This window comes from Cornus florida, unplaced genomic scaffold (assembly GCF_030987335.1).
Source record: "Cornus florida cultivar Cherokee Brave unplaced genomic scaffold, ASM3098733v1 CherokeeBrave_3.0.0_Hap2_Chr02, whole genome shotgun sequence".
Classification (NCBI taxonomy): Eukaryota; Viridiplantae; Streptophyta; class Magnoliopsida; order Cornales; family Cornaceae; genus Cornus; species Cornus florida.
In genome coordinates this window covers 57,027,079-57,040,701 of record NW_026775572.1, presented here as the reverse complement: position 1 = coordinate 57,040,701, position 13,623 = coordinate 57,027,079, and the positions used below count along the sequence as shown (strand labels likewise).

The 13,623-nt window shown below is 36.4% G+C and overlaps 1 protein-coding gene across 1 annotated transcript; it reads left to right on the top strand.

Annotated features, from left to right (window-relative positions):
* The first annotated feature begins 5,129 nt into the window (after positions 1-5,129).
* Positions 5,130-12,892, top strand: LOC132295066 (DNA topoisomerase 2). Its single transcript, XM_059793142.1, has 19 exons — positions 5,130-5,765; positions 6,977-7,269; positions 7,338-7,404; positions 7,517-7,787; positions 7,898-8,097; positions 8,179-8,388; positions 8,509-8,622; positions 8,716-8,829; positions 8,947-9,111; positions 9,206-9,547; positions 9,652-9,785; positions 9,876-10,233; positions 10,327-10,513; positions 10,604-10,653; positions 10,747-11,160; positions 11,243-11,435; positions 11,531-11,595; positions 11,684-11,789; positions 12,097-12,892. The coding sequence occupies exons 1-19, from the start codon at positions 5,217-5,219 to the stop codon at positions 12,705-12,707; spliced, it is 4,443 nt and encodes a 1,480-aa protein (XP_059649125.1). The 5' UTR covers positions 5,130-5,216; the 3' UTR covers positions 12,708-12,892.
* Positions 12,893-13,623: the final 731 nt, after the last annotated feature.

Below are 13,623 nucleotides of genomic sequence, written 5' to 3'. Positions count from 1 at the left end.
ATAACTCTATGTTATTGTATATGAATAAGTCCAGTATCCTATAAATTTTTTGTACTCATTCGATTCAACGACGAGAATTGATTCTTAAATTTTGAGATTGTATCATTGTGATGTAAACCTAACACTAAGAGTCTAAGAGTTGATCCGTAAGGACCGTAGCTAGTGAAATTTGTAGATTCTTCTTCTCCCCTATTCTGTTCATGGAGACTTCTTCTTATTCTCTCCTACTCTGTTCGCAGGTTACTTCTGTGCAGGATTACTGTCCAGAGTCCTCCAACAACAACAAAAATTTCTGGAACTCTAGCTTAGTGAACCAAAATCAATTTTTACTCTTCATTATTCATTCGGCCTCCACTTTAGCACCACAAAACCATTTTTAGCTGTTTTCCAGTCTTTCCAGCAATTTAAAATTTGAAAATCCAACAACTTGTCACACATAAAAGCAAGTGGATACCAACTTCTTCTTTCCACCTACAGAGAATACAACTTCTCATCTATTTAATAAAACCTTAATCCTACAAGCTTTCTTTTATCTAATGCTCCATTTGTTTCCTCATATAACGTTTTCCGGAAAATGTTTTTTTCCAGGTGTTTGGTTGCCAAAAGTTTAGTTAAAATATTTTCCTGTGAAATGTTTTCTGTTTTTCCTAGGAAAAAAATGACAGTAAGTCATTTTACTCGCGATGGACAGCGACTCCTCTCCCAATATGTTTCCCCTGCCACCCCTCTCTTTCATTCTTTTCTCGGTCTAACTGTCTAACGTCTCTCTTTTTTCTCTCTATCATTTCACTATAATTTTTCTCCCGCTAAATATCTATTCTCTCTTTCTCTTCCCCCTCCTCCTACATGTCAGGCACTGTCAAAATATCTCTCCATCTGCACATGCCAAGAACACCCACTATTGCAAATCTCTCTCTCTCTCTCTCTCACTTTTTATCCTATTCTTGATGTAACATCCGTATTATATTACCATCTCATCCTCAACTTCTCAGTTTACCCTTCACATAATTGCACAGTTGCTTTAAAATTGTAAGTTTATTCGGAGTTTATGTTCTTAAAAAATGTTCTTTTTTTTTAATTTAAACCAAACAATGTTTACATCAAAACAAACAGAGCTTATGTCTGCTACAAAGTCAACCATAGGTAGCATTATTTTGAGTTTCCTAGTTCTGTCCTGCATTATAGAATCCAATAAAGCAAACTTAGAGGAAATAAATACCTTCACGCCTTGGTGCTAAATAAGGGACATTTGGTGGTCATAATAAAGCCAGTCTGCTTTATTTTAAGGGTTCTAGCCACGGACATTTTAATTGTTGCATCATGCATGTATCCATATTGGAGGATGCCAAATTTCCTAGTTAGATGTTAAACTTAATAGAGTTTATTGCTCAGTAATTTTGTCAAACTTACTTCTACGTACCTGACTCTGCCATCATTTCTTCAATGCCCTCCCTTTAGCTTCTCAAACTTTTTCTTCTCAATAACCTCAAGTATATTGGCATTTGGCAGTAAGATAAGTGATTATTCCTCCTCGTTGGGGAATGGGGCGAGTAAATAGGTTATTTCTTTTTAAGCTTAGAAGATCTGTTCTAACTTACTTGCTCTTGATTAAGAGTGTTTGCTGGTTTATGATAGTAGCAACCAGCAGCGTAGCAGATTGTCGTCTACTCGCCAAATCGAGTATCAATTCTGTGTTTCTGCCAAAGCTTATATAGGGACATGAACCCTCAACTTCCCTTGTGAGGGAGGAAATACCACTAGGCTAAACCCTTAGTGATAGAAATCAATGTTTTATCAACTTTACAACGCCTTTCCCAATGCCATTCTTCTCTATCTAAGGCCATGGTCTTAGTTAAACCACTTCATGTTTTATTATTTGATTAAGAGAGACAAGGCAGAAATTCACTTTTTTTAAGAAATAGGACAAAATCAGTAATCATTTACTTTCTTGTCTACTCCCTCCTTGTCCTCCTACTTTTGGAAGGATTACGAAATTACTATCTGAGGCATCAAGAACCATTCCTTCATATCATTTCCCTCCTCATTGTTGAAACAGATATGATAGAACTTTTCCTTCCTTTTCCTTTCCTTTCTTTTCTATTCCAACACCTACCCTCAATCCAAACACACCCTAAATTTTAGTGTGAACAAAGCCTGCATTTTCTTAGAAGCCTCTGCTTTCTTGATATTAATTCCAAAGTTTGTGTTTCTCCCTCAAGTGTTTCCACACAATTGCCCCACTGCAGCGTTTAGGAGTGTTGGTTTTGTAGTTGATGGCTGTACCATAATGTTTGGTAACGTTTACATGGCTAAAACATCTCGTGATTTCCTATTGGTCAAATTAATGTCTCTGCTTGATTGGAATGGTTCCTGTACTCTTCTTTTCTGCAGTCAATTTTAGTTTTTTGATTGAATGATTAGTTTTTTTTTTTTTTTTCTTTTTTTTTTTTTTGTAATTGGTTTTTATGCAGTAGAAGAAAAAGATGGGTTGTATTTGGAGAATCAGTTTATCATTTGGTGTTTAACCTATATTGACGTCTTTTGATGTATTGTCGTGTTTCTGGGATATTGATTAATCTCAATGAAGAAATTACAAGTTTTGAACAAAACTTCTATATGCTATTAGAGCGAAATTGCAAGTCGTCCTCAAAAACCGACAGCCTGAGTTTTGTATGCTGTGAAGAGGTTGGTGTCAACAGTGATTTTACATGGTTTTGTTTCGCCCGCCAAAAGGCTTTCACAAACAACACACATGCACGCGCACAGAGTCATCGCTTGGTTGGGTGCAGTGACATTTTTTTAAACCCTAGTTAGTACTCACACACACGTCTTTTCCGAAACTTGAACCCCTGACCTCCCTTTGGAAAGTAAGAGGCCGATACCGCTAGGCCACTAGCCCATTAGTGCAGCGTCATTTTGGGTGGAGGAAGCTATTATTATCACGTCTTCTTTTGAATTTTGTTGTTATTTCAAGACAAATGAGCTATATTTTGCTTATGACAGTTGCTCTTGGAGATTTAGTTGAGATTTTATGTTGCCACTGATCATTTGCTCATCTCATTTTTGATAAATTATAAATTTTGGCTAGATCTACCTGTTATTCAGTTGAGAAAAAAGTTGTGTTGCACACTCATGGAGTTTGTGTGTGTGTGTTCATGGCTTGGGTAATGTTCTGAATAATTCTTCGCATTATTTGGAAATGGTCGTGTGTTTCAAATTTAATCAGTGTCACTTTCAGATGAAAAGACTTGATAAGTTTTACAGTTGCAATGGTGCACCTCAGAAATGGTCCAAAAACTTTAAACATGTTTGGTTCAGTACATGTGTTCAACCGATTTCTGGTTGATAAATCATTCAAACTAGACGTCTTAGCCAGTGAGATTGTAAAGCCTGCCAGATGTGATCCTGAATGTAGTTTACAGTACTGAAATTGACTTACAGGTACATTATATGGATTCGCGTCAATTTTGGTTTACAAGTAGCCAGGAGAACGTGTCAAGTAATTTATTTGTGTGTAAATGTTGTTGTAATCTAGTAGTACTTTCTTACCTTTCACAATGGTTGATTGGCTTGCGCGAAATTGCGGACCAAGAGACGAAACAAGTCTTGTAAAGTAGAAGGTCGATCGGATGACCGGAGTTGCCGACCAAGAGACTAAAAGTGTTGTGAGCTCCGTCTTGGACAAAATAAAATTGTAGATAAAAACCCACTGAGGCTGGTTCAACAACAATCCATCTCTCGCCACCAAAGATTGGCAATCGCTGGCAATGTCAACATCTATGTAACCCTATTGTTTCACCAGCAGCAATCTATCTCTCAACGCCCACCACCAAAGCAACTTCATCTTAGCGTTAAAAAAGTGTCACATCATCTGATAATTTCCTTGATAACAATACACAGGAAAAAAATAAAAGAAGCCCACACTTGAACAAATGTAAACTTTTCACATTAGTCTACCAATTAAGTTGGCCTGTTTAATGTCATTTTTCTTTTCAAAAATCAACATTAAAATGGGTATTTTAGTAAGAGAACTTTGGAAATTTCAGTTACGCTTTGTTTGGATACAGAAAAGAAAAAAAAAAAAATTATTAATTACGAGAGAAAAAAAAAAGAAATGATAAAGAATAATTTCTAATTATGTTTGGATAGATAGAAGAAAAAAGAAAAAAAAATGATAGTAATCTTGTTTGGATATGAGTGGAATAATAATTTTTTCTTTTTAATTGTTGAGGGCAATTTCAAGATTATAAAAATACTATCTTGTTTGGATAGTATAGACTGGTTTGACAACCATTTTTATTTTGCTTATTTGTTTTCATCCAAAACAAAATCAAAATTTCATTGTGGAGTGTGTTCATTTATGATTGAAAATATGTTTATTAAAGTAAAATTTGTTACAAAAATTTTGAAAGCAAAAACATGAAATATGATTGATAAAAAAATAGTAGTATTACATTATCGAGTAACAAAACGGCTATACTTAAAAAAAAAAAAATAAAAAAAAAAAATTTCTTTAGTATTGTTCAACCCTACGGGGTCTAAGTACGGTGTGATAACATTAAAAATTGGTGTGTCCTATTTGGATTTGCAACACTAAAATCGTAACAAAAACGATTATCAAAAAAATCCCTAATAAACTCCCAAATGTGCTTTTGGTTTTGATTCAATAAAATGAATCAAAACATAAAAATGGAATATTAATAAATATTACACTTAAAAAAAAAAATTAGAATTATAGTGGACAAGACATCCATTATCAAATAAAGTGAGTCCTAAAGCTCTCTAGAAAATTAGCAACATAAGCTTATTAGTTTCCACTAATGAACACCGAGAAAATTGTAAAATTGCTCTGTTATCTCATGAAATTCTAGGGTTTAAAAACGGAAATAAATGTAGAAGTAATGTTACTCAGATTTACATTCAAATGAAACTTTCAAATAAAAACTCATCGGAACATGTGATGTTCTCCACCACCCACGTGGTGACCCAAAACAATCTCTCACCGTCCGATTTCTGAAACGCTTCCAAAGTCCCGCCCAATTCAAATTCAAAATTCGAATTCCAGTCGAACGTTAGTCTGTACCATTCCCATTCTTTTAACCCCCCTTTCAACCCTCAAATTCTCTCCATTTCACTCCGCTCTCTCTCTCTCTAACCCATCTCAAAGACACCATCTCTGTGTCTCCTCCCATTTCTCTCTCTCTAACCCACCCACCATGCCTCCAAAGAAACTCCCCTTACAATCCAGCAACAACGCCAATGTCCCAGCCTCGAAAACCATCGAAGAAACTTACCAGAAGAAAACCCAGCTCGAGCACATCCTCCTCCGGCCCGACACCTATGTTGGCTCCGTCGAGAAGCACACCCAGACCCTCTGGATCTACGAGAACAACGAAATGGTCCAGCGATCTGTCTCCTACGTTCCCGGCCTGTACAAGATCTTCGACGAAATCCTCGTCAATGCCGCCGATAACAAGCAGAGAGACCCGTCGATGGACTCCTTGAAGGTCGTGATCGACGCTGAACAGAACAGTATCAGTGTGTACAACAGTGGTGATGGAGTCCCGGTGGAGATTCATCAGGAGGAGGGCGTTTATGTGCCCGAAATGATCTTTGGGCATCTCTTGACCAGCAGTAACTACGACGATACGACAAAGAAGACGACCGGTGGGAGGAATGGTTACGGTGCGAAGCTTACAAACATCTTCTCCAGTGAGTTTGTGATCGAGACTGCCGATGGGAAGCGCCAGAAGAAGTACAAGCAGGTATTGAGTTCTAGGGGATTTGTGATTTTGACATCTGATTCTTGATCTGTTTTTAGGGGTTCTTCAATTTTGACCCTGGCCCTTGATCTTTTTCGGTTTTTATAAGAGGCTTTTGTGAATGTGTAGATTTCAGGTTTTATTTATGAATTCTGATTATGATTTTTCTTTTTTCTTGATTAGGGTTTCTTGTGGTTTTTTTACCTGCTTATTATAGACATTTCATTCTTGTTTATAGTTTTTAATTATTGATTAGGGTTTCTTGTGGTTTTTATGTCTGATTATTATAGAGATTTCATTGATTATGGTTTATCTGATGTTCTGAGAGATCCTTAATGAAAGGGTTTCATTCTTGTGTAGATTTCAGGTTTTATTTATGAATTCTGATTCTTGAAATCTTGTTTATGATTCTTTGTTCTCGATTAGGATTTATTGTGGTTTGTTTTTTTGCCTGCTTGTTATAGACGTTTCATTCTTGTTTATGATTTCTTATTCCTTTTTGGGGTTTCTTGTGTTTTTTCAGCCTGCTTACTACAGACATTTTCATTGATTTAGGGATTATCTGATGTTCTGAGAGATTCTTAATGTTAGTGTTTATTTTTGTTTGTATAGTGTTTATTTTTTCTTAGTGGTAGTGTTCATAGTACTTGCATTTACCTTTTCAGGAGTAATTGCATTTGCTTAAGAGTTAAGAGTGATTCTGTTGTTGATTGCATAATTTTTGCTGCTTGGATTTTATGTATTTATTTACTTTTTAATGTTTTCCACGATTCAGAGTCATTGTTTGCATCTATGTTCTTACTTGTAGATTTTATGTTCCAGGGTTCTGTTGTGGATCTGTTCCTTATACTTACTGTATCATAATTTTTATTTTCTTTATTTCTGTGCAATCATGAATTATCCTTTTGGTTTGTTACTTACCCTATGTTTGGCTACTGAGAAAACACAGGAAATGCACAGAAAATGAATTTTTGAAATTCTGCTGTTCTGTTTTTAAATCATGGAAAGATTTACTGATCCAAGTAGTATTAGGAAAATTTGGGTGGAGTTTTTGGTTCTCCCATGTTGAAAATCCCAACAGCAGGACATTTGGGTTTCTTTCCAAAATTTGTTCATGTGCCTATAACTGTATAGTTGATTCCTCTACAAATGTTCAGTCTGATCATGATTTATGTGTATTGCTAATTGTATAAATTGGTAATGTTTGTGTAAAGGTTTTCTCCAACAACATGGGGAAGAAATCTGAGCCTGTTATAACAAAGTGCAAGGAGGGTGAAAACTGGACCAAGGTTACATTTAAGCCCGACTTGGCAAAATTCAATATGACTCATCTTGAAGATGATGTTGTCGCCCTGATGAAGAAGCGTGTGGTAGACTTAGCCGGATGCCTTGGAAAGACAGTGAAGGTTGAACTTAATGGTCAACGGGTTCCTGTAAAGTCTTTCCTTGACTATTGCAATCTCTACCTTCAATCTGCCTCCAAAGCCAGACCTGATCCTCTCCCAAGGTATTTATTTTAAACTTTCAATAAACAAGTCTGGAGTAGTGGAAAGTCTAATTTATTTCTTTTATCAGGATTTCAGAAAAGGTCAATGAGAGGTGGGAGATATGTGTGAGCCTTAGTGAAGGGCAATTTCAACAGGTATCTGAAAAATTATTTTAATTTAAATATTTTGTGGTAGTCAGCATCAGAAACTACAACTTAATCATGAAACTTATATGTTTTGTTTGGATGAATTTGTGACTTTTACCAGGTCAGCTTTGTAAATTCGATCGCGACAATTAAGGGTGGAACTCATGTTGATTACGTGACTAACCAGATAACAAGTTACATAATGAATATTGTAAATAAGAAGAACAAGAATGCCAACCTCAAAGCCCATGCAGTGAGGAACCATTTGTGGGTTTTTGTCAATGCACTTATTGACAACCCTGCTTTTGATTCACAGACCAAAGAGACTTTGACGATTCGTCAAAGCAGTTTTGGGTCTAAATGTGAACTCTCACAAGAGCTCTTGAAGAAAGGTTTGTACCATTGTCTCAATTGTTCATGGAAAATCTATCCATTGAATCCTTGTACGGGCTTCCTTGTACGGGCTTCAATCTGATGCCTTTGTTGGTTTACACTGTCACAGTGGCCAAGTCTGGAGTAGTGGAAAGTCTCTTGTCATGGGCAGATTTTAAGCAGAGCAAAGATCTTAAGAAGACAGATGGGACAAAAAGACAGAGGATTACCGGGATTACTAAGCTAGACGATGCTAATGATGCTGGAGGGAAGAATTCTGATAAATGTACATTGATTTTGACAGAAGGAGACTCGGCGAAGGCTCTTGCAGTAAGTTTTCTTGCTTTTAACTGGTTTTTAGTCAAGTTTATGTTGTGTTTTGGAGCTTTTAACAGATTTGAGTTAAACCAGATGGCTGGGATTTCTGTTGTTGGTCGAAACTACTATGGTGTGTTCCCGTTGAGAGGTAAATTGCTCAACGTGAGGGAAGCAAGCACTAAACAGATTTTGGAAAATGCTGAAATTCAAAATATCAAGAGGATTCTCGGACTCCAGCATGGGAAAGATTATGACAGCATAAAGTCATTGAGATATGGTCATTTGATGATAATGACTGATCAGGTTTGGTGCTTCACACTTCTCCTTATGTCTTATGCTTGATTTCTCCTACTTATTGACTGCAGATAGATTTATGTTTGCTGATGTATTGGCTAACCTAAGCTCTATTTTATGCTTGTACAGGATCATGATGGCTCCCATATCAAAGGCCTTTTGATTAATTTCATTCATTCATTTTGGCCATCGTTGCTAAAAATTCCGTCTTTTCTAGTAGAGTTCATTACACCTATAGTGAAGGTCTGTAATGTTCAATGTACTTGTCCACACTTTTCATCTGTGGAAGTTTTATTGATAGACAGCTCATAGTTTTCATTTTATATTGTTGTACAGGCTACGCACAATAGAACTAAGACAGAATTACCGTTTTATACTATGCCTGAGTATGAATCATGGAAAGAAAGTTTGGGGGACAATGCACGTGGCTGGACTATTAAGTACTATAAGGTTTGCATTTTCATATTCTATACGAGGAACCAATTAGAATTCTTAATATTCGTATTAAGTGCTGTCAGATTATGAAGTTTTTATATTTATTATCTAAATCATCTGCTGTCATGGCAGGGGTTGGGAACAAGCACATCGAAGGAAGGTCAGCAATACTTCACTGCTCTTGAAAAGCATAGGAAAGACTTTATCTGGGTTGATGAGAAAGACGGAGATGCAATTGAGCTTGCCTTCAGCAAGAAGAAGATTGAAGCAAGAAAGAATTGGCTCCGACAGTTTGAGGTTGGAAGTCATGCATCAATTGAGAATTCAGAAGGGCCCCAATTTTACAATATCTTTTTCTAATAATGCTTTCTCAATCTTGGTGTTTTTGCAGCCTGGTACTTACCTTGATCAGCAGGAGAAACTTATAAAGTATAGTGACTTTGTCAACAAGGAGCTTATACTGTTTTCCATGGCGGATCTTCAAAGGTCAATTCCTTCGATGGTTGATGGCCTGAAACCAGGTCAAAGAAAGATCCTTTTTAGTTCTTTCAAGCGGAATTTAGTCAAGGAAATAAAAGTTGCCCAATTCTCCGGTTATGTATCTGAGCATTCGGCTTATCATCATGGTGAGCAGAGTCTTGCTGGTACCATTATTGGCATGGCGCAGGATTTTGTGGGCAGCAACAATTTAAACATTCTTCAACCAAATGGCCAATTTGGCACTCGTAACCAGGTGAGGCAAATCGAAGCTTCACTTCTTTCAAATTGAATTGAAGTTGCAACTTTGTTTGCTTTAATGTATGTCTAGTATTAAATGTATAGCTTGTTCTTTAACAGGGAGGCAAAGACCATGCAAGTGCTAGGTATATATACACTCAACTTTCTCCCATCACACGTTACCTGTTCCCCAAGGAGGATGATATCCTCTTGGACTACCAAAATGAGGATGGACAATCCATCGAACCTACTTGGTGAGTTTATTTTTTATTTATTTATTTCCAAAGGACTAGTACTGTTGTGAATCTACTACAGATAATTAGCTAATTTGGTTCGTGATTTAGGTACATGCCAATTGTACCGATGGTTCTGGTAAATGGAAGTGAAGGAATTGGAACTGGATGGAGCTCCTACGTCCCAAATTATAATCCGAGGGATATTATTGTGAATGTGAGGCATTTATTGAATGGTGAGCCAATGGAACCTATGCATCCATGGTACAAAGGGTTCAGAGGGAGCATTGAGAAAACTGCAACGAAGGAAGCTGGTGTTAGCTATACTTTGAGTGGAATTATAGAGGAGGTCAATGAAACTACACTCAGGATTACAGAGTTGCCAGTCAGAAGATGGACCCAAGATTACAAAGAATTTTTGGAATCTATTATGACAGGAAATGATAAAGTTAAGGACCCTTTCATCAAGGTAAAATATAATTGCCATTTATAATGTTACATTAAACAAAATTATGTTTACTTGAGAGTTTGGAATTCTCATAGCAGATTTTGCCGGTTGCAGGATTACAAAGAGCACAATGATGATACAACTGTACATTTTGAAGTCATCCTTTCTGAGGAGAACTTGAACATTGCCAAGGAAGAGGGCTTGTTGAAGAAATTTAAGCTTACTACAACAATCAGCACAAGTAACATGCACCTATTCGATCCAAAAGGCGTGATTAAAAAATATGATACCCCTGAAGAGAGTACGACTTTGATCATTGTTGTCAACCATAGATTCTATCTGTATGTTACAAATTTTCTTTATTTACAAGATTTTTTCTTTTCTTACGCAGTTATTGAGGAATTCTTTCACCTAAGACTTGAATTCTATGAATTAAGAAAGGTAAATTGGTCAAGTAGAAAATTAAATTTCAGTTGTTTGTATTATTTCAATACTTGTAGATTTGGTTGCTTACTATAAAATAATTTTCTGCAGAAAGTTATGCTGGACAATCTTGAAATGGACTTGTTGAAACTGGAAAACAAGGTTAGGTTCATACTTGGGGTTGTGAATGAAGAGATAATTGTGAGAAATCGAAAGAATGCTGAATTGTTTCTTGAGTTAAGGGAGAAAGGTTTTACCCCTTTCCCAAATAAAAGCAAGAAGTCTGTGGAACCAGCAGTTGCAGGTGCAACTGAGGATGCAGAAGAAATTGACGAAAACTCAGAAGTACAGGCTTCGGATTATGAGTACCTACTATCAATGCAAATTGTAACCTTAACGTATGAGAAGGTTCTAAAGATAAGTGCTGAAAGGGACAAGCTTAACAAAGAGGTTGATGATTTGAGGAAGGCAACTCCAAAGTCTCTGTGGATAAAAGATCTTGAAAATCTTGAGATACAACTTGATGTATGACCTGAAATCTCATGACTTAAGTAATGTTCTGTCACTATTTTTTTTGCTTCTTGTCTGATTTTTGTGCACAATTCAGAAACAAGGAAAGGATGATGCCCAAGCAGAGGAGGCTAGAATAAAGATGAAAAACAAGGTGATGAGTGAAGCTGGTCTTAAGGTCTTGAAACAAGCACCAAAAAACCCAAGGAAGAATACTAAGAAGAAGGCCAGCAGCGAAGAACCTGTTGCTGAAACAATGGAAACATCATCTACTTCTGCAATGGAAACAGGTAGGTTAGGAAACTTTATTTGTTTTATTGTATATGATATTTCGCCTGTGTTGTTAACTTTCTAACATGGATGGTCTCTTCCTCTTTCTCATCAGATAATGTTCCTGGGGTGTTAAAACCTAAAGGCAGAGCCGCTTCAAAGAAAGCTCCTTCTAAGAAGGTCTGTATCATTAGATTACATCATAACTTCCCACAATGAATTATCTTGTTGTAAGTGGATTCTATAAACTTCTATTCTTACTTTGCAGGAAAAGGCCTCGATTTTGAAAGATGAAGATACAGATGATGAAGTTCTTGAGCTAAAAGATCGACTTGCTGCTTACAATCTTGATTCTTCTCCTGATCCTTCAGAAGGTAAATTCATTCTGTTGATTCATTGTTTAAATGTCTTTCTAAAAGCAGTATTGTTTTTCCAATGTTGGTAATTTAGAATTCAGGAAATAATTTGTTACTTCATAGAATAGAATTGATTTTGAAGAATTGATTTTGAATGCAGTACATAACATATAAACATCGAGTAATCCTTGAAACCTACTCTTGAAAGTGTACGAGTATGAATATAATTCAGGATTAAAAAGATTTAATAAAAATTGGTAGATTTCCTTGCATGATGAACAATACAGATATTTGCATGCTTAAATTTGTTTCCTTTTGTCTGCAGTCATGGAAACTGAAGTGCCTCAAGTACAAGCTAGGAAGAAAGAACCCAGCAGGAGGGCAGCTGCACAGAAGAAGTCCATGTCAACTGTTACGGAAATTTCTGATGATGAGGATGAGAATGACATTAGTGATGACGATGACTTTGAGCCAGAAGTGGTAGCAGCAGCCCCGAAAGAGAAAAAGAAGGGAGGGAGAAAAGCGACAACAGAGGCCGTGGCAGCCAAACCCCCAGCACCAACAAAGAAGAGATTGCCTGCTAATAAGCAGCAGTCTCTGGGCCAGAGGCTGATAACAGAAGTTTTGAAGCCTGCCGAAAATTCAGGGATTTCGCCCGAAAAGAAAGTGAGGAAGATGAGGGCATCTCCATTTAACAAGAAGAGTGGTTCTGTGTTGGGAAGGGTCGGTAAGGAAGATGAGGAGAAGGATTCAGCTGGAAGTGAAGAAAAGGTGGGCTCTTCTTCTACTACTGAAGAGGTGAGTGAAGTTGTGGCTCCGAGGGCTAGACCACAGAGGGTGAATCGTGGGAAAACAAAGTATGTTGTGTCTGATTCTGAGAGTGATCAGGCTACTAATGATTCTGAATTTGATGAGGATGAAGATGAAGAAGATTAGGCGGTTTTTTTTTTTTTTTTTTTTTCAAGTTCAGGAGAGGCTGCTAGTTGAGAATTGACATTTGTAATGGGAAATATGAACTCATTTCCCCTTATTCTGACTTTTAGAATCTTGTAGTTGAATGAATGTTGGTTTATTATCTCAAATGAACAAAGCTACAACTTTGGTAGTTTTTTTAGTTGAAATATTGAGTTTGCTTGTTGAACACTTCTTGAATTTTGGCTGTTATGTTCAATATTTAGAAAGTATTTTGTAGGACTTGATGGTGTCACTACTGGGATCCTCTGTTGTAAACGAGTCGTGTTGCATCCATGTTGTAGTGAAAAAAGAAATTGTTTTTAAATTGGTAACTATAGAGTTCAACAGAAAAAGGAACGACATTAAAAAAAAAAAAAATAGTAAGTAAAAAAGAAAAGAAGATATCCTTTCTGTTGCATCCTTACCAAAAAAACAAATAAAACAAAAAAAGAAGGAAAACAAACTTCAGAGCCTCCTTCCTCGTCACCGTACGCCATCTCCCTCTCTCATCACGGTGTATCTCAAAATAGCATATTGGGTACTTTTCAGGCATCACTTCGTCCCTGTCTTGCGGCTGTATTTTCAGATACTCACCTTTTCTTTCTCTCTTTCCCTCTTCATAAACCCTAACTCTCCCTCCCTAAAAATCACACTTATTTATGCATAGTATATCATTATACTGGAAAAGGCAAATCATTTAGAATAAAAAATTTAACATATAAATTTTGTATGCTGATTTTTCCTTTTTAATTTTCAGGCTATTTTGAAAAGAAAAACTCGGTTCTTTCGTATAAACTCTTTTTTGTTGTAGAGGAGAAGGATAAGAAACCAAATTTTGGGTTATTCTAATCTAAATTTAATTTCCTCCCATATATCAATTTACAATGTCTAATATTCA